The sequence below is a fragment of the Salvelinus alpinus genome, chromosome 2 (genome assembly GCF_045679555.1).
Source record: "Salvelinus alpinus chromosome 2, SLU_Salpinus.1, whole genome shotgun sequence".
In the NCBI taxonomy this organism is placed as follows: Eukaryota; Metazoa; Chordata; class Actinopteri; order Salmoniformes; family Salmonidae; genus Salvelinus; species Salvelinus alpinus.
Window position 1 is genome coordinate 118182776 of NC_092087.1, and position 18866 is coordinate 118201641.

The 18866-nt window shown below is 45.4% G+C and overlaps 1 protein-coding gene across 3 annotated transcripts in view; it reads left to right on the plus strand.

Annotated features, from left to right (window-relative positions):
- The window catches only part of LOC139568454 (caskin-1), a 143573-nt gene that overhangs the window by 86214 nt on the left and 38493 nt on the right, over window positions 1-18866 (plus strand). For 2 of the 3 annotated variants that reach the window (XM_071390280.1, XM_071390281.1), the window contains exons 11-14: window positions 127-501; window positions 7080-7178; window positions 15637-15836; window positions 15944-16025. In XM_071390280.1, coding sequence (XP_071246381.1) covers window positions 127-501; window positions 7080-7178; window positions 15637-15836; window positions 15944-16025 — 756 coding nt within the window. The remainder of the gene's footprint in view (window positions 1-126; window positions 502-7079; window positions 7179-15636; window positions 15837-15943; window positions 16026-18866) is intronic. The other variant, XM_071390282.1, reaches the window with a different exon arrangement.

Consider the following 18866-nt stretch of genomic DNA (forward strand, 5'->3'; position numbering starts at 1 on the left):
TATAAATAATTGAGTTAACCTATTATTATTGTTTTATATATTTTGAATTTATATTTATATTGAGTTTTATTTGATTGGTTGTTTTGGGTTTGTTGTTTCCCCTCCCTCTTCCTGGTTTGTATTTAGGCCCCTCCCTCTCCCAGCAGAGCCACACCCTTCTTCTACGTAGGCACGCCCCCTGTCCCTCCCCCTGCCTCGTTACCACGGTGAACGGCCATCGCTCCCACATGCTCCCACTGCCTCTTCCTCCTCATCCTCCTCTCACGCAAACCACACCTCTCTTCTCCTCCTTTGGTTATCCCCCACTCCTCCTCTCTCCTCCTCACCTCTCCACTCTGCACCTGGGCCTCTCCACTCCTCCTCACCTCTCCACTCTGCCCCTGGGCCTCTCCACTCCTCCTCACCTCTCCACTCTCCCCCTGGGCCTCTCCACTCCTCCTCCTCCTCCTCCTCTCTCCTCTCCTCCTCTCTCTACAAGTCTGGAGCAGCCAAGCCTGCCAGGTATCCAGCTAAAACTCTTAGCTTGTAATAAATCATATAATCAATACTATCCTTGTCCTATTTCTATGTATCATGTACTGAATTTAAGGACTTTGTGTGGTTTTGTGTGTAGGTGGGGTTGTATGGTGGTGTGTAGATGGGGTAAGGTGGGGTTGTATGGTGGTGTGTAGGTGGGGTAAGGTGGGGTTGTATGGTGGTGTGTAGATGGGGTAAGGTGGGGTTGTATGGTGGTGTGTAGGTGGGGTTGTATGGTGGTGTGTAGGTGGGGTAAGGTGGGGTTGTATGGTGGTGTGTAGGTGGTGTGTAGGTGGGGTTGTATGGTGGTGTGTAGGTGGGGTAAGGTGGGGTTGTATGGTGGTGTGTAGGTGGTGTGTAGGTGGGGTTGTATGGTGGTGTGTAGGTGAGGTAAGGTGGGGTTGTATGGTGGTGTGTAGATGGGGTAAGGTGGGGTTGTATGGTGGTGTGTAGGTGGGGTTGTATGGTGGTGTGTAGGTGGGGTAAGGTGGGGTTGTATGGTGGTGTGTAGATGGGGTAAGGTGGGGTTGTATGGTGGTGTGTAGGTGGGGTAAGGTGGGGTTGTATGTTGGTGTGTAGGTGGGGTTGTATGGTGGTGTGTAGGTGGGGTAAGGTGGGGTTGTATGGTGGTGTGTAGGTGAGGTAAGGTGGGGTTGTATGGTGGTGTGTAGGTGGGGTAAGGTGGGGTTGTATGGTGGTGTGTAGGTGGGGTAAGGTGGGGTTGTATGGTGGTGTGTAGGTGAGGTAAGGTGGGGTTGTATGGTGGTGTGTAGGTGGGGTAAGGTGGGGTTGTATGGTGGTGTGTAGGTGAGGTAAGGTGGGGTTGTATGGTGGGTTGTAGGTGGGGTTGTATGGTGGTGTGTAGGTGGGGTTGTATGGTGGTGTGTAGGTGGGGTAAGGTGGGGTTGTATGGTGGTGTGTAGATGGGGTAAGGTGGGGTTGTATGGTGGTGTGTAGGTGAGGTAAGGTGGGGTTGTATAGTGGTGTGTAGGTGAGGTAAGGTGGGGTTGTATGGTGGTGTGTAGGTGGGGTAAGGTGGGGTTGCATGGTGGTGTGTAGGTGAGGTAAGGTGGGGTTGTATGGTGGTGTGTAGGTGGGGTAAGGTGGGGTTGTATGGTGGTGTGTAGGTGGGGTAAGGTGGGGTTGTATGGTGGTGTGTAGGTGAGGTAAGGTGGGGTTGTATGGTGGTGTGTAGGTGGGGTAAGGTGGGGTTGTATGGTGGTGTGTAGGTGGGGTAAGGTGGGGTTGCATGGTGGTGTGTAGGTGAGGTAAGGTGGGGTTGTATGGTGGTGTGTAGGTGGGGTAAGGTGGGGTTGTATGGTGGTGTGTAGGTGGGGTAAGGTGGGGTTGTATGGTGGTGTGTAGGTGGGGTAAGGTGGGGTTGTATGGTGGTGTGTAGATGGGGTAAGGTGGGGTTGTATGGTGGTGTGTAGGTGGGGTTGTATGGTGGTGTGTAGGCGGGGTAAGGTGGGGTTGCATGGAGGTGTGTAGATGGGGTAAGGTGGGGTTGTATGGTGGTGTGTAGGTGGGGTTGTATGGTGGTGTGTAGGTGGGGTAAGGTGGGGTTGTATGGTGGTGTGTAGATGGGGTAAGGTGGGGTTGTATGGTGGTGTGTAGGTGGGGTAAGATGGGGTTGTATGGTGGTGTGTAGGTGGGGTTGTATGGTGGTGTGTAGGTGGGGTAAGGTGGGGTTGCATGGTGGTGTGTAGGTGAGGTAAGGTGGGGTTGTATGGTGGTGTGTAGATGGGGTAAGGTGGGGTTGTATGGTGGTGTGTGGGTGAGGTAAGGTGGGGTTGTATGGTGGGGTATAGGTGGGGTAAGGTGGGGTTGTATGGTGGTGTGTAGATGGGGTAAGGTGGGGTTGTATGGTGGTGTGTAGGTGGGGTAAGGTGGGGTTGTATGGTGGTGTGTAGGTGAGGTAAGGTGGGGTTGTATGGTGGTGTGTAGGTGGGGTAAGGTGGGGTTGTATGGTGGTGTGTAAGTGGGGTAAGGTGGGGTTGTATGGTGGTGTGTAGGTGGGGTAAGGTGGGGTTGTATGGTGGTGTGTAGGTGGGGTAAGGTGGGGTTGTATGGTGGTGTGTAGGTGGGGTTGTATGGTGGTGTGTAGGTGAGGTAAGGTGGGGTTGTATGGTGGTGTGTAGGTGGGGTAAGGTGGGGTTGTATGGTGGTGTGTAGGTGAGGTAAGGTGGGGTTGTATGGTGGTGTGTAGGTGGGGTAAGGTGGGGTTGTATGGTGGTGTGTAGATGGGGTAAGGTGGGGTTGTATGGTGGTGTGTAGGTGAGGTAAGGTGGGGTTGTATGGTGGTGTGTAGGTGAGGTAAGGTGGGGTTGTATGGTGGTGTGTAGGTGGGGTAAGGTGGCGTTGTATGGTGGTGTGTAGGTGGGGTAAGGTGGGGTTGTATGGTGGTGTGTAGGTGGTGTGTAGGTGGGGTTGTATGGTGGTGTGTAGGTGGGGTTGTATGGTGGTGTGTAGGTGGGGTAAGGTGGGGTTGTATGGTGGTGTGTAGGTGAGGTAAGGTGGGGTTGTATGGTGGTGTGTAGGTGGGGTAAGGTGGGGTTGTATGGTGGTGTGTACGTGGGGTAAGGTGGGGTTGTATGGTGGTGTGTAGGTGGGGTTGTATGGTGGTGTGTAGGTGAGGTAAGGTGGGGTTGTATGGTGGTGTATAGGTGGGGTAAGGTGGGGTTGTATGGTGGTGTGTAGGTGGGGTAAGGTGGGGGTTGTATGGTGGTGTGTAGGTGAGGTAAGGTGGGGTTGTATGGTGGTGTGTAGATGGGGTAAGGTGGGGTTGTATGGTGGTGTGTAGGTGGGGTAAGGTGGGGTTGTATGGTGGTGTGTAGGTGGGGTAAGGTGGGGTTGTATGGTGGTGTGTAGGTGGGGTAAGGTGGGGTTGTATGGTGGTGTGTAGGTGGGGTAAGGTGGGGTTGTATGGTGGTGTGTAGATGGGGTAAGGTGGGGTTGTATGGTGGTGTGTAGGTGGGGTAAGGTGGGGTTGTATGGTGGTGTGTAGGTGAGGTAAGGTGGGGTTGTATGGTGGTGTGTAGGTGGGGTAAGGTGGGGTTGTATGGTGGTGTGTAGGTGGGGTAAGGTGGGGTTGTATGGTGGTGTGTAAGTGGGGTAAGGTGGGGTTGTATGGTGGTGTGTAGGTGAGGTAAGGTGGGGTTGTATGGTGGTGTGTGGGTGAGGTAAGGTGGGGTTGTATGGTGGTGTGTAGATGGGGTAAGGTGGGGTTGTATGGTGGTGTGTAGGTGAGGTAAGGTGGGGTTGTATGGTGGTGTATAGGTGAGGTAAGGTGGGGTTGTATGGTGGTGTGTAGGTGAGGTAAGGTGGGGTTGTATGGTGGTGTGTAGGTGAGGTAAGGTGGGGTTGTATGGTGGTGTGTAGGTGAGGTAAGGTGGGGTTGTATGGTGGTGTGTAGATGGGGTAAGGTGGGGTGGTATGGTGGTGTGTAGGTGGGGTAAGGTGGGGTTGTATGGTGGTGTGTAGGTGGGGTAAGGTGGGGTTGTATGGTGGTGTGTAGGTGGGGTAAGGTGGGGTTGTATGGTGGTGTGTAGGTGGGGTAAGGTGGGGTTGTATGGTGGTGTGTAGGTGGGGTAAGGTGGGGTTGTATGGTGGTGTGTAGGTGAGGTAAGGTGGGGTTGTATGGTGGTGTGTAGGTGGGGTTGTATGGTGGTGTGTAGGTGGGGTAAGGTGGGGTTGTATGGTGGTGTGTAGGTGGGGTTGTATGGTGGTGTGTAGGTGGGGTAAGGTGGGGTTGTATGGTGGTGTGTGGGTGGGGTAAGGTGGGGTTGTATGGTGGTGTGTAGATGGGGTAAGGTGGGGTTGTATTGTGGTGTGTAGGTGAGGTAAGGTGGGGTTGTATGGTGGTGTGTAGGTGGGGTAAGGTGGGGTTGTATGGTGGTGTGTAGGTGGGGTAAGGTGGGGTTGTATGGTGGTGTGTAGGTGAGGTAAGGTGGGGTTGTATGGTGGTGTGTAGGTGAGGTAAGGTGGGGTTGTATGGTGGTGTGTAGGTGGGGTAAGGTGGGGTTGTATGGTGTTGTGTAGGTGGGGTAAGGTGGGGTTGTATGGTGGTGTGTAGGTGGGGTTGTATGGTGGTGTGTAGGTGGGGTAAGGTGGGGTTGTATGGTGGTGTGTAGGTGGGGTAAGGTGGGGTTGTATGGTGGTGTGTAGGTGGGGTAAGGTGGGGTTGTATGGTGGTGTGTAGGTTGGGTAAGGTGGGGTTGTATGGTAGTGTAGGTGGGGTTGTATGGTGGTGTGTAGGTGAGGTAAGGTGGGGTTGTATGGTGGTGTGTAGGTGGGGTAAGGTGGGGTTGTATGGTGGTGTGTAGGTGGGGTTGTATGGTGGTGTGTAGGTGAGGTAAGGTGGGGTTGTATGGTGGTGTGTAGGTGAGGTAAGGTGGGGTTGTATGGTGGTGTGTAGGTGGGGTAAGGTGGGGTTGTATGGTGGTGTGTAGGTGAGGTAAGGTGGGGTTGTATGGTGGTGTGTAGATGAGGTAAGGTGGGGTTGTATGGTGGTGTGTAGGTGAGGTAAGGTGGGGTTGTATGGTGGTGTGTAGGTGGGGTAAGGTGGGGTTGTATGGTGGTGTGTAGATGGGGTAAGGTGGGGTTGTATGGTGGTGTGTAGGTGGGGTTGTATGGTGGGGTTGTATGGTGGTGTGTAGATGGGGTAAGGTGGGGTTGTATGGTGGTGTGTAGGTGGGGTAAGGTGGGGTTGTATGGTGGTGTGTAGGTGGGGTAAGGTGGGGTTGTATGGTGGTGTGTAGATGGGGTAAGGTGGGGTTGTATGGTGGTGGGTAGGTGGGGTTGTATGGTGGTGTGTAGGTGGTGTGTAGGTGGGGTAAGGTGGGGTTGTATGGTGGTGTGTAGGTGGGGTAAGGTGGGGTTGTATGGTGGTGTGTAGGTGGGGTAAGGTGGGGTTGTATGGTGGTGTGTAGGTGGGGTAAGGTGGGGTTGTATGGTGGTGTGTAGGTGAGGTAAGGTGGGGTTGTATGGTGGTGTGTAGGTGGGGTAAGGTGGGGTTGTATGGTGGTGTGTAGGTGGGGTAAGGTGGGGTTGTATGGTGGTGTATAGGTGGGGTAAGGTGGGGTTGTATTGTGGTGTGTAGGTGGGGTTGTATGGTGGTGTGTAGGTGGGGTTGTATGGTGGTGTGTAGGTGGGGTTGTATGGTGGTGTGTAGGTGGGGTAAGGTGGGGTTGTATGGTGGTGTGTAGGTGGGGTAAGGTGGGGTTGTATGGTGGTGTGTAGGTGAGGTAAGGTGGGGTTGTATGGTGGTGTGTAGGTGGGGTTGTATGGTGGTGTGTAGGTGGGGTTGTATGGTGGTGTGTAGGTGGGGTAAGGTGGGGTTGTATGGTGGTGTGTAGGTGAGGTAAGGTGGGGTTGTATGGTGGTGTGTAGGTGGGGTTGTATGGTGGTGTGTAGGTGGGGTTGTATGGTGGTGTGTAGGTGGGGTTGTATGGTGGTGTGTAGGTGGGGTAAGGTGGGGTTGAATGGTGGTGTGTAGGGTAGTGTGTCAGCAGGGTAAAGGGGTAATAAGGGGTAGTGTGTCAGCAGGGTAAAGGGGTAATAAGGGGTAGTGTGTCAGCAGGGTAAAGGGGTAATAAGGGGTAGTGTGTCACCAGGGTAAAGGGGTAATAAGGGGTAGTGTGTCAGCAGGGTAAAGGGGTAATAAGGGGTAGTGTGTCAGCAGGGTAAAGGGGTATTAAGGGGTAGTGTGTCAGCAGGGTAAAGGGGTAATAAGGGGTAGTGTGTCAGCAGGGTAAAGGGGTAATAAGGGGTAGTGTGTCAGCAGGGTAAAGGGGTAATAAGGGGTAGTGTGTCAGCAGGGTAAAGGGGTAATAAGGGGTAGTGTATCAGCAGGGTAAAGGGGTAATAAGGGGTAGTGTGTCAGCAGGGTAAAGGGGTAATAAGGGGTAGTGTGTCAGCAGGGTAAAGGGGTAATAAGGGGTAGTGTGTCAGCAGGGTAAAGGGGTAATAAGGGGTAGTGTGTCAGCAGGGTAAAGGGGTAATAAGGGGTAGTGTGTCAGGAGGGTAAAGGGGTAATAAGGGGTAGTGTGTCAGCAGGGTAAAGGGGTAATAAGGGGTAGTGTGTCAGCAGGGTAAAGGGGTAATAAGGGGTAGTGTGTCAGCAGGGTAAAGGGGTAATAAGGGGTAGTGTGTCAGCAGGGTAAAGGGGTAATAAGGGGTAGTGTGTCAGCAGGGTAAAGGGGTAATAAGGGGTAGTGTGCCAGCAGGGTAAAGGGGTAATAAGGGGTAGTGTGTCAGCAGGGTAAAGGGGTAATAAGGGGTAGTGTGTCAGCAGGGTAAAGGGGTAATAAGGGGTAGTGTGTCAGCAGGGTAAAGGGGTAATAAGGGGTAGTGTGTCAGCAGGGTAAAGGGGTAATAAGGGGTAGTGTGTCAGCAGGGTAAAGGGGTAATAAGGGGTAGTGTATCAGCAGGGTAAAGGGGTAATAAGGGGTAGTGTGTCACCAGGGTAGATGGTAATAAGGCGGTTGATGGCAGTTTCTTTGTTTGTGTTCGTGGGTGTGTATGTGTGTGTGTGTGTGTGTATGTTTGTGTGGGTGTGTCAGGTTCTCGGGGCTCTGAGTCCAGTCCCCACGGTTCTCCCACACTGGGCCAGCAGGGCGGCGCCAGCGAGGATGTCTGGGTCCTCCGGAAGCCCCTCGCAGGTACGAGGGTGTGTTGTTGTGTTTGTGTTTTGGTGCGAGTGTGATGTTGTTAAGATAGGTAATTAATATAAGTAATTAATATAGGTAATTAATATAGGTAATTAATATAGTTAATTAATATAGGTAATTAATATAGGTAATTAATATAGTTAATTAATATAGGTAATTAATATAGGTAATTAATATAGTTCATTAAGATAGGTAATTAATATAGGTAATTAATATAGTTAATTAATATAGTTCATTAAGATAGGTAATTAATATAGGTAATTAATATAGGTAATTAATATAGGTAATTAATATAGGTAATTAATATAGTTCATTAATATAGGTAATTAATATAGGTAATTAATATAGGTAATTAATATAGTTCATTAAGATAGGTAACTAATATAGTTCATTAAGATAGATAATTAATATAGTTCATTAATATAGTTCATTAAGATAGGTAATTCATATAGTTAAATAATATAGGTAATTAATATAGGTAATTAATATAGTTCATTAATATAGGTAATTAATATAGTTAATTAATATAGGTAATTAATATAGATAATTAATATAGTTCATTAATATAGTTCATTAAGATAGGTAATTAATATAGTTAATTAATATAAGTAATTAATATAGTTCATTAAGATAGGTAATTAATATAGTTCATTAATATAGTTCATTAATATAGTTCATTAATATAGATAATTAATATAGTTCATTAATATAGGTAATTAATATAGGTAATTAATATAGGTAATTAATATAGGTAATTAATATAGGTCATTAATATAGGTAATTAATATAGGTCATTAATATAGTTCATTAATATAGTTCATTAATATAGGTAATTAATATAGTTCATTAATATAGGTAATTAATATAGTTCATTAATATAGGTAATTAATATAGTTCATTAAGATAGATAATTAATATAGGTAATTAATATAGTTAATTAATATAGGTAATTAATATAGTTCATTAATATAGGTAATTAATATAGTTCATTAATATAGGTAATTAATATAGTTCATTAAGATAGGTAATTAATATAGATAATTAATATAGTTCATTAATATAGGTAATTAATATAGTTCATTAATATAGTTCATTAATATAGGTAATTAATATAGGTAATTAATATAGTTAATTAATATAGTTCATTAATATAGGTAATTAATATAGTTCATTAATATAGGTAATTAATATAGTTCATTAATATATGTTAGTCTATATTTTAACATATGTATTATGGAATACGGTGCCATCAGAAAGGATTCAAACCCTTTGACTTATTCCACATATTTATTGTTACAGCCTGAATTCAGAATCAATTAAATATGTGTTTTCTCACCCATCTACACACAAATCCCCATAATTACTAAAAAAAACGTTTTTTATTTTATTTATTCAACATAAAATACAGAAATATCTAATTTTCAAATTATATACACCCCTGAGTCAATACATGTTAGAATCACCTTTGGCAGCGATTACAGCTGTGAGTCTTTCTGGGTAAGTCTCTAAGAGCTTTGCACACCTGCATTGTACAATATTTGCCCAATATTCTGTAAAAAATTCTTTCAACTTCAATTCTTTCAACCATTTTCAAGTCTTTCCATAGATTTTTAAAGTAGATTTAAGTCAAAACTGCAACTCAGGAACATTCACTGTCTTCTTGGTAAGCAACTCCAGTGTAAATTTGGCCTTGTGTTTTAGGTTATTGTCCTGCAGAAAGGGGAATTCCTCTCCCTTTGTCTGGTGGAAATCAGTCTTAACCATGTTTTCAGAATGAATGGAGGACCAAGGCACTCTTCATATAATATATATATTATATAATTTATTTATTTTACCTTTATTTAACTAGTCAAGTCAGTTAAGAACAAAATTCTTATTTTCAATGACGGCCTAGGAACAGTGGGTTAACTGCCTGTTCAGGGGCAGAACGACAGATTTGTACCTTGTCAGCTCGGGGATTTGAACTTGCAACCTTTCGGGTTACTAGTCCAACGCTCTAACCACTAGGCTACACGGCCTACTGGAGAACAGTGGGTTAACTGCCTTGTTCAGGGGCCGAACGACAGATTTTTACCTTGTCAGCTCGGGGATTCGATCCAGCAACCTTACTGTGACTGGCCCAACGCTCTAACCCCTATGCTACCTGCCTATTTGTATGGAATGGTCAATGGAAACAAAGTTAAAAACTCTGACGCGTTTCGGATCCCTGTGCTTAGTTCCATTACGTTTCTTTTTCATCCTGAAAAACTCCCCAGTACTTAACGATTACAAGCATACCCATAACATGATTCAGCCACCACCTATATCCTTAACGATTACAAGCATACCCATAACATGATTCAGCCACCACCTATATCCTTAACGATTACAAGCATACCCATAACATGATGCAGTCACCACCTATATCCTTAACGATTACAAGCATACCCATAACATGATGCAGTCACCACCTATATCCTTAACGATTACAAGCATACCCATAACATGATGCAGCCACCACCTATATCCTTAACGATTACAAGCATACCCATAACATGATGCAGCCACCACTATATCCTTAATGATTACAAGCATACCCATAACATGATGCAGCCACCACCTATATCCTTAATGATTACAAGCATACCCATAACATGATGCAGCCACCACTATATCCTTAACAATTACAAGCATACCCATAACATGATGCAGCCACCACTATATCCTTAACGATTACAAGCATACCCATAACATGATGCAGCCACCACCTATATCCTTAACGATTACAAGCATACCCATAACATGATGCAGCCACCACCTATATCCTTAACGATTACAAGCATACCCATAACATGATGCAGCCACCACCACTATATCCTTAACGATTACAAGCATACCCATAACATGATGCAGCCACCACTATATCCTTAACGATTACAAGCATACCCATAACATGATGCAGCCACCACTATATCCTTAACGATTACAAGCATACCCATAACATGATGCAGTCACCACTATATCCTTAACGATTACAAGCATACCCATAACATGATGCAGCCACCACTTATGCTTGAAAATATGGAGAGTGAAACTCAGTAATGTATTATCAGGTTTGAAGGTAAGCCCCAGATGCAGACTGTGTCGGAGTAACAATGTTTATTACAGCAACAGGGCAGGCAAACGACAGGTCAAGGCAGGCAGGGGTCGATAACCAGAGTAGTGGGGGAAAGGTACAGGACGGCAGACAGGCTCAGGGTCGGGTCAGGCAGAGGTTGGTAATCCAGAGGTGGGGCAATGGTACAGGACGGCAGGCAGGCTCAGGGTCGGGTCAGGCAGAGGTTGGTAATCCAGAGGTGGGGCAATGGTACAGGATGGCAGGCAGGCTCAGGGTCGGGTCAGGCAGAGGTTGGTAATCCAGAGGTGGGGCAATGGTACAGGATGGCAGGCAGGCTCAGGGTCGGGTCAGGCAGAGGTTGGTAATCCAGAGGTGGGGCAATGGTACAGAACGGCAGGCAGGCTCAGGGTCGGGTCAGGGAGAGGTTGGTAATCCAGAGGTGGGGCAATGGTACAGGATGGCAGGCAGGCTCAGGGTCGGGTCAGGCAGAGGTTGGTAATCCAGAGGTGGGGCAATGGTACAGGACGGCAGACAGGCTCAGGGTCGGGTCAGGCAGAGGTTGGTAATCCAGAGGTGGGGCAATGGTACAGGACGGCAGACAGGCTCAGGGTCGGGTCAGGCAGAGGTTGGTAATCCAGAGGTGGGGCAATGGTACAGCACGGCAGACAGGCTCAGGGTCGGGTCAGGCAGAGGTTGGTAATCCAGAGGTGGGGCAATGGTACAGGATGGCAGGCAGGCTCAGGGTCGGGTCAGGCAGAGGTTGGTAATCCAGAGGTGGGGCAATGGTACAGGACGGCAGGCAGGCTCAGGGTCAGGTCAGGGAGAGGTTGGTAATCCAGAGGTGGGGCAATGGTACAGGACGGCAGGCAGGCTCAGGGTCGGGTCAGGGAGAGGTTGGTAATCCAGAGGTGGGGCAATGGTACAGGACGGCAGGCAGGCTCAGGGTCGGGTCAGGGAGAGGTTGGTAATCCAGAGGTGGGGCAATGGTACAGGACGGCAGGCAGGCTCAGGGTCAGGGGCAAGCAGTGGTCAGGCAGGCAGGCTCAGAGACAGGACAGGCAAGTGTCAAAACCAGGAGGGCGAGAAAAAGAGAGACTGGGGGGGAAGCAGGAGCTGAGACAAAAACGCTGGTTGACAAACAAGACGAACTGGCAACGGACAAACAGAGAACACAGGTATAAATACCCAGGTGATAATGGGGAAGATGGGCGACACCTGGAGGGGGGTGGAGACACAAGGACAGGTGCAACAGATCAGGGTGGGACATGTTTAGGATTTGCTCAAAACATAACACTTTGTCTTCAGGACAAGAAAGTGAATTGCCTTCCCACATTTTTTTCAGTATTACTTTAGTGCCTTGTTTAAACAGGATGCATATTTGGGAATAGTTTTTATTCTGTACAGGCTTCCTTCTTTTCACTCTGTCAATCAGGTTAGTACTGTGGAGTAACTACAGTGTTGTTGACCCATCCTCAGTGTTCTCCTATCCCAGCCATTGACCTCTGTAACTGTTTTAAAGTCACCATTGGCCTCATGATGAAATCCCTGAGCGGTTTCCTTCCTCTCCGGCAACTGAGTTAGGAAGGATGCCAGTATCTATGTAGTGACTGGGTGTATTGATACACCATCCTAAATGTAATTAATACCATGCTCAAAGGGATATTCAATGTCTGCTTTTTTGGGGGTCGGGGGGGGCTTCACTTGGCTCATTGCGCTCTAGCGTCTCCTTGTGGCGGGCCGGGTGCCTGCAGGCTGACTCCGGTCGTCAATTGAACGGTGTTTCCTCCGACACATTGGTGCAGCTGGCTTCTGGGTTAAGTGGGCGGATGTTAAGAAGCGCGGTTTGGCGGGTCATGTTTCAGAGGACGCATGGCTCGACCTTCGCCCCTCCAGAGCCTGCGATGAGCGTTGAGAAAATATCATAATTGAGAGAAAAAGGGGGGAAAATAAAGATACAAAAATGAAGTAACCATTTAAAATTCAGGCTGTAACAAAACAAAATGTGGTGTGAATACTTTCTGAAGGTACTGTATTTCTGTGGCTGTAATAGATTATTTTAATGTTGATCATTCATATCATTACTATCATAAATACAACTTGATTTGATTTGAAATAAGAGAGGTCCTAGATTAGAACCCTGAGGAACACCACATTCTATCTATTCCTAGAATAGAACCCAGAGAAACACCACATTCTATCTATTCCTAGAATAGAACCCTGAGGAACACCACATTCTATCTATATATTCCTAGAATAGAACCCTGAGGAACAACACATTCTATCTATATATTCCTAGAATAGAACCCTGAGGAACACCACATTCTATCTATTCCTAGAATAGAACCCTGAGGAACACCACATTCTATCTATATATTCCTAGAATAGAACCCAGGGGAACACCACATTCTATCTATCTATTCCTAGAATAGAACCCTGAGGAACACCACATTCTATCTATTCCTAGAATAGAACCCTGAGGAACACCACATTCTATCTATTCCTAGAATAGAACCCTGAGGAACACCACATTCTATCTATCTATTCCTAGAATAGAACACAGAGGAACACCACATTCTATCTATCTATTCCTAGAATAGAACCCTGAGGAACATCACATTCTATCTATCTGTTCCTAGAATAGAACCCTGAGGAACACCACGTTCTATCTATCTATTCCTAGAATAGAACCCAGAGGAACACCACATTCTATCTATTCCTAGAATAGAACCCTGAGGAACACCACATTCTATCTATTCCTAGAATAGAACCCTGAGGAACACCACGTTCTATCTATTCCTAGAATAGAACCCTGAGGAACACCACATTCTATCTATTCCTAGAATAGAACCCTGAGGAACATCACATTCTATCTATTCCTAGAATAGAACCCTGAGGAACACCACATTCTATCTATTCCTAGAATAGAACCCTGAGGAACACCACATTCTATCTATCTATTCCTAGAATAGAACCCTGAGGAACACCACATTCTATCTATTCCTAGAATAAAACCCTGAGGAACACCACATTCTATCTATCTATTCCTAGAATATTACCCTGAGGAACACCACATTCTATCTGTTCCTATAATAGAACCCTGAGGAACACCACATTCTATCTAATCCTAGAATAGAACCCTGAGGAACACCACATTCTATCTATTCCTAGAATAGAACCCTGAGGAACACCACATTCTATCTATTCCTAGAATAAAACCCAGAGGAACACCACATTCTATCTATTCCTAGAATAGAACCCTGAGGAACACCACATTCTATCTATATATTCCTAGAATAGAACCCAGGGGAACACCACATTCTATCTATCTATTCCTAGAATAGAACCCTGAGGAACACCACATTCTATCTATTCCTAGAATAGAACCCTGAGGAACACCACATTCTATCTATTCCTAGAATAGAACCCTGAGGAACACCACATTCTATCTATCTATTCCTAGAATATTACCCTGAGGAACACCACATTCTATCTGTTCCTATAATAGAACCCTGAGGAACACCACATTCTATCTAATCCTAGAATAGAACCCTGAGGAACACCACATTCTATCTATTCCTAGAATAGAACCCTGAGGAACACCACATTCTATCTATTCCTAGAATAAAACCCAGAGGAACACCACATTCTATCTATTCCTAGAATAGAACCCTGAGGAACACCACATTCTATCTATATATTCCTAGAATAGAACCCAGGGGAACACCACATTCTATCTATCTATTCCTAGAATAGAACCCTGAGGAACACCACATTCTATCTATTCCTAGAATAGAACCCTGAGGAACACCACATTCTATCTATTCCTAGAATAGAACCCTGAGGAACACCACATTCTATCTATTCCTAGAATAGAACCCTGAGGAACACCACATTCTATCTGTTCCTAGAATAGAACCCTGAGGAACACCACATTCTATCTATTCCTAGAATAGAACGCAGAGGAACACCACATTCTATCTATCTATTCCTAGAATAGAACCCTGAGGAACACCACATTCTAGCTATCTATTCCTAGAATAGAACGCAGAGGAACACCACATTCTATCTATCTATTCCTAGAATAGAACCCAGAGGAACACCACATTCTATCTATCTATTCCTAGAATAGAACCCTGAGGAACACCACATTCTATCTATCTATTCCTAGAATAGAACCCTGAGGAACACCACATTCTATCTATCTATTCCTAGAATAGAACCCAGAGGAACACCACATTCTATCTATCTATTCCTAGAATAGAACCGAGGAACACCACATTCTATCTATTCCTAGAATATTACCCTGAGGAACACCACATTCTATCTGTTCCTATAATAGAACCCTGAGGAACACCACATTCGATCTAATCCTAGAATAGAACCCTGAGGAACACCACATTCTATCTATTCCTAGAATAGAACCCTGAGGAACACCACATTCTATCTATTCCTAGAATAAAACCCAGAGGAACACCACATTCTATCTATTCCTAGAATAGAACCCTGAGGAACACCACATTCTATCTATATATTCCTAGAATAGAACCCAGGGGAACACCACATTCTATCTATCTATTCCTAGAATAGAACCCTGAGGAACACCACATTCTATCTATTCCTAGAATAGAACCCTGAGGAACACCACATTCTATCTATTCCTAGAATAGAACCCTGAGGAACACCACATTCTATCTATTCCTAGAATAGAACCCTGAGGAACACCACATTCTATCTGTTCCTAGAATAGAACCCTGAGGAACACCACATTCTATCTATTCCTAGAATAGAACGCAGAGGAACACCACATTCTATCTATCTATTCCTAGAATAGAACCCTGAGGAACACCACATTCTAGCTATCTATTCCTAGAATAGAACGCAGAGGAACACCACATTCTATCTATCTATTCCTAGAATAGAACCCAGAGGAACACCACATTCTATCTATCTATTCCTAGAATAGAACCCTGAGGAACACCACATTCTATCTATCTATTCCTAGAATAGAACCCTGAGGAACACCACATTCTATCTATCTATTCCTAGAATAGAACCCAGAGGAACACCACATTCTATCTATCTATTCCTAGAATAGAACCGAGGAACACCACATTCTATCTATTCCTAGAATAGAACCCTGATGAACACCACATTCTATCTAAACCTGTGTTTGTGTGTGTGTATGTGTGTGTGTGTGTGTGTGTGTGTATATATGTACCTTTGTCTGTGTGTGTGTGTGTGTGTGTGTGTGTGTGTGTGTGTGTGTGTGTGTGTGTGTGTGTCTGTGTGTCTGTGTGTGTGTGTGTCTGTGTGTCTGTGTGTGTGTATATACGTACGTGTGTGTGTGTGTAGGTGGTGACCGTAGCAGCAGTGTGGGTAGTCTGGGTAGCGTTCGTTCCCTCGGCAGCGTCCAGAGTCCTGGAAATACACAACACGCCCTGAATCCGGCTCCTCCGCCTGCCACAGCACACGCTACTAACACGCCAGCTGGCAGCCTGAACACACACGGCCTCAACGCTCCCGGGCTGCACGCGCAGGCGGAGGGAGTCAAGGTTAGTCTTCCTCAACTCTGATTCACAGAGGAACTAAGCCTCTGGTGTGTGTGTGTTTCAGCAGTGTGTGTGTGTTTTAAACCTGTCTCTTGTGTGTTTATCTTTAGCTCCTAGCCACAGTGATGTCCCAGTCAATAAAGGCAAAGGAGCATCTGTTGGAGCAGTCCAGGTCTGTGGAGCAGGCGGCAGGTAACCACAATAATATTACTGTAATATTAATAACAACTATAATAATAGTAGTCATAATAATAGTAACAGGACCGGTCCAGGTCTGTGGAGCAGGCAGCAGGTAACCAGAATAATATTACTGTAATATTAATAACCACTATAATAATAGTAGTCATAATAATAGTAACAGGACCGGTCCAGGTCTGTGGAGCAGGCAGCAGGTAACCAGAATAATATTACTGTAATATTAATAACAACTATAATAATAGTAGTCATAATAATATTAACAGGACCGGTCCAGGTCTGTGGAGCAGGCAGCAGGTAACCAGAATAATATTACTGTAATATTAATAACAACTATAATAATAGTAGTCATAATAATAGTAACAGGACCGGTCCAGGTCTGTGGAGCAGGCAGCAGGTAACCAGAATAATATTACTGTAATATTAATAACAACTATAATAATAGTAGTCATAATAATAGTAACAGGACCGGTCCAGGTCTGTGGAGCAGGCGGCAGGTAACCAGAATAATATTACTGTAATATTAATAACAACTATAATAATAGTATAACAGTAACATCTGGTACGGGAGCCGTATGATCGGTGAAGATTCTCCCATTGGAAATGTACGGTCCCTTACCTGACGTCCGACTTCGTCTGGGAAAATCGCGGACGGCGTCGGGCCGAGGGCGCGGGGGAGCTCTTTCGGGAAGTCATCTCGGAAATCGTTTCGGACATTCGGTCGCAGTTTTATATAAATAACAAATTTTTGACTTGCACTCCGCATTCTCGAAAATTCCCACAAGGCGGAAAATAAATCATATTGCAGGCGCACGAACACGGGGCAAACGAGCGCGGCCTTTTCTCCTAAACGGAAAATATTTCGAAGACGAAACTCGGCGAGCGTAGGTTTGGAGTAAAGGGAAGTTGGCCCCGAACAAGATGGCGTCGAGGCTTCGGCGCTTTTTGAGTTATGGCCATTTTGCTGGGATCAAAGGTCAAAAACGAAAAGTAGGGTGCAATTTGACCGCTTCACGTCAAAGTACATAAGCGTACGGTGTCAGGAAAAAAAAAAACTGCCGTTTATCTATCGTAATTTAATAGAAATAGTACATTGTCCTTTTGGTGATGTTCACGAAGAGGATTTTTTTTCTTCTAAAAAATCACAGATCCAGTTGCAGTTTGTTCACACGAACATTTTTAAAGTGGGTCTCGAAGCTCTGCGAGAATTCTGTGATTTTATGTGATTTTATGAAGTAACACACACTCATTTAACCCTCTGTTAATAAGTCAGTTCTTAACATAAAGACTTAAAGCTCAATATTATATAAGAGCCTACCCCAAGGAGGGTATGTGTTCACGTTCAGCTTCCTATGTCAACTGGAAGTACCTTAAACTGGTGCATAGGGTCAGGTTTGAAGGGTAATAAGGGTCAGATCTTTTCAAAACTTCACTTGTGTGATTAAACAACCCTCATGAACTGTAATCAGTCATTTTTCCCAACAGATGTCAAAGAAAAGCTCTCTCACACAAACACACACACACAAAAAGGAAGGATGGAGTGAAAAAGTACGGTGCTTAAAGACACACAAAGCCTGCAACGGTATTACTATTATCTCCAGGCCGTGCCGAGTTCAACGAGATGCCCCGCTTGACCGTAGCTCGTTCGGTCTGAGCGCAGCGACCATTACAAGAAGACGGACACAAATGACCTTTTGACCTCAATGTCAATTTTATTTGCTTTTGGGAGACAGAGAGAGAACCGTTAACGTTAGAAGCACAATTTCACCTCAGGAATGTTCTTAAGGTCCTCCCGATCTGTGCAAGCCTAACCTTGTGGCATTAACCCTTACCAGTTAAAAGAAGGTGTTTACATCAAACAATTTACAATGACATGTTGCCCCATAGGAATACATTGACTGCACCTCTCAATTCAACCTGATGCCTATGTGGGTTATGAATGTCTTATGAACCTGTCTTTGATGTCAGTCCATCAGGCCACCATGAGGTCTACCTGTGTCGATTCTAAGCTTCCTGGAGCAACCGGAAGTGGTTAAATCACCCTAAAAGTGTTTGCCATAGCCAACCTGCAGTTTGAGAGAAATAGTGCATTCAGCCCTATGTAAATCAGTCAATTTTTTACATACAGACTTAAAACTCAGGATTCTGTAACAGCATACTCCAGTGAGTGTATGTGTTTATTTATAGCTTCCTGTGACAACCGGAAGTGCCATAACTGGTGTCTAATTGGCTGTTTCGAAGGGTTAAAAATGTCAAATCTTTCCAAAACTTCATATATGTGAATAGACAACCCTCATGAACTGTAAATCAGTCCTTCATCCCATCAGATTTCAAAAAATAAAATAACACACCGACACAGAAATGATGGAGGGACACACTGAGGGGCTAAGAGGCAGACAGTGCATGTGGTAGTTACTTTTGTTCCAACTTTTAAAGAACCGTCAGACCTAGAGTTCTGAAAATTTACAAACCTGTTCTAGACCTCAGGTCGATTGTGCACAGTGAATTATGTGGCTCTAGAAGGTTCCCTGACCGATAAAAAGCCTCGTGTATTTGCCATGTTTTCAATTCATTTTGACCTCAACGAAACGGACGACATTTAGGAAAGTCCCAGAGTCTCAAGACTAGGTGCGTTGAAACCGGCTCGGCCCATAGAGACAGACCCCAACAAGCCTGTTTGATTGCTCATTCAAGGGCCCCGTAGCAAGGCAATGAAAAAAGTGGAATTTCAGCACCAATTAGGGTTTTGCTCGGGCACCGAATGACCTATCGAGCCGAAACTTGGGATTCGAGGTCGCCTCACATAGGGCTAAACATAATGTGAGCACTGGACCCACA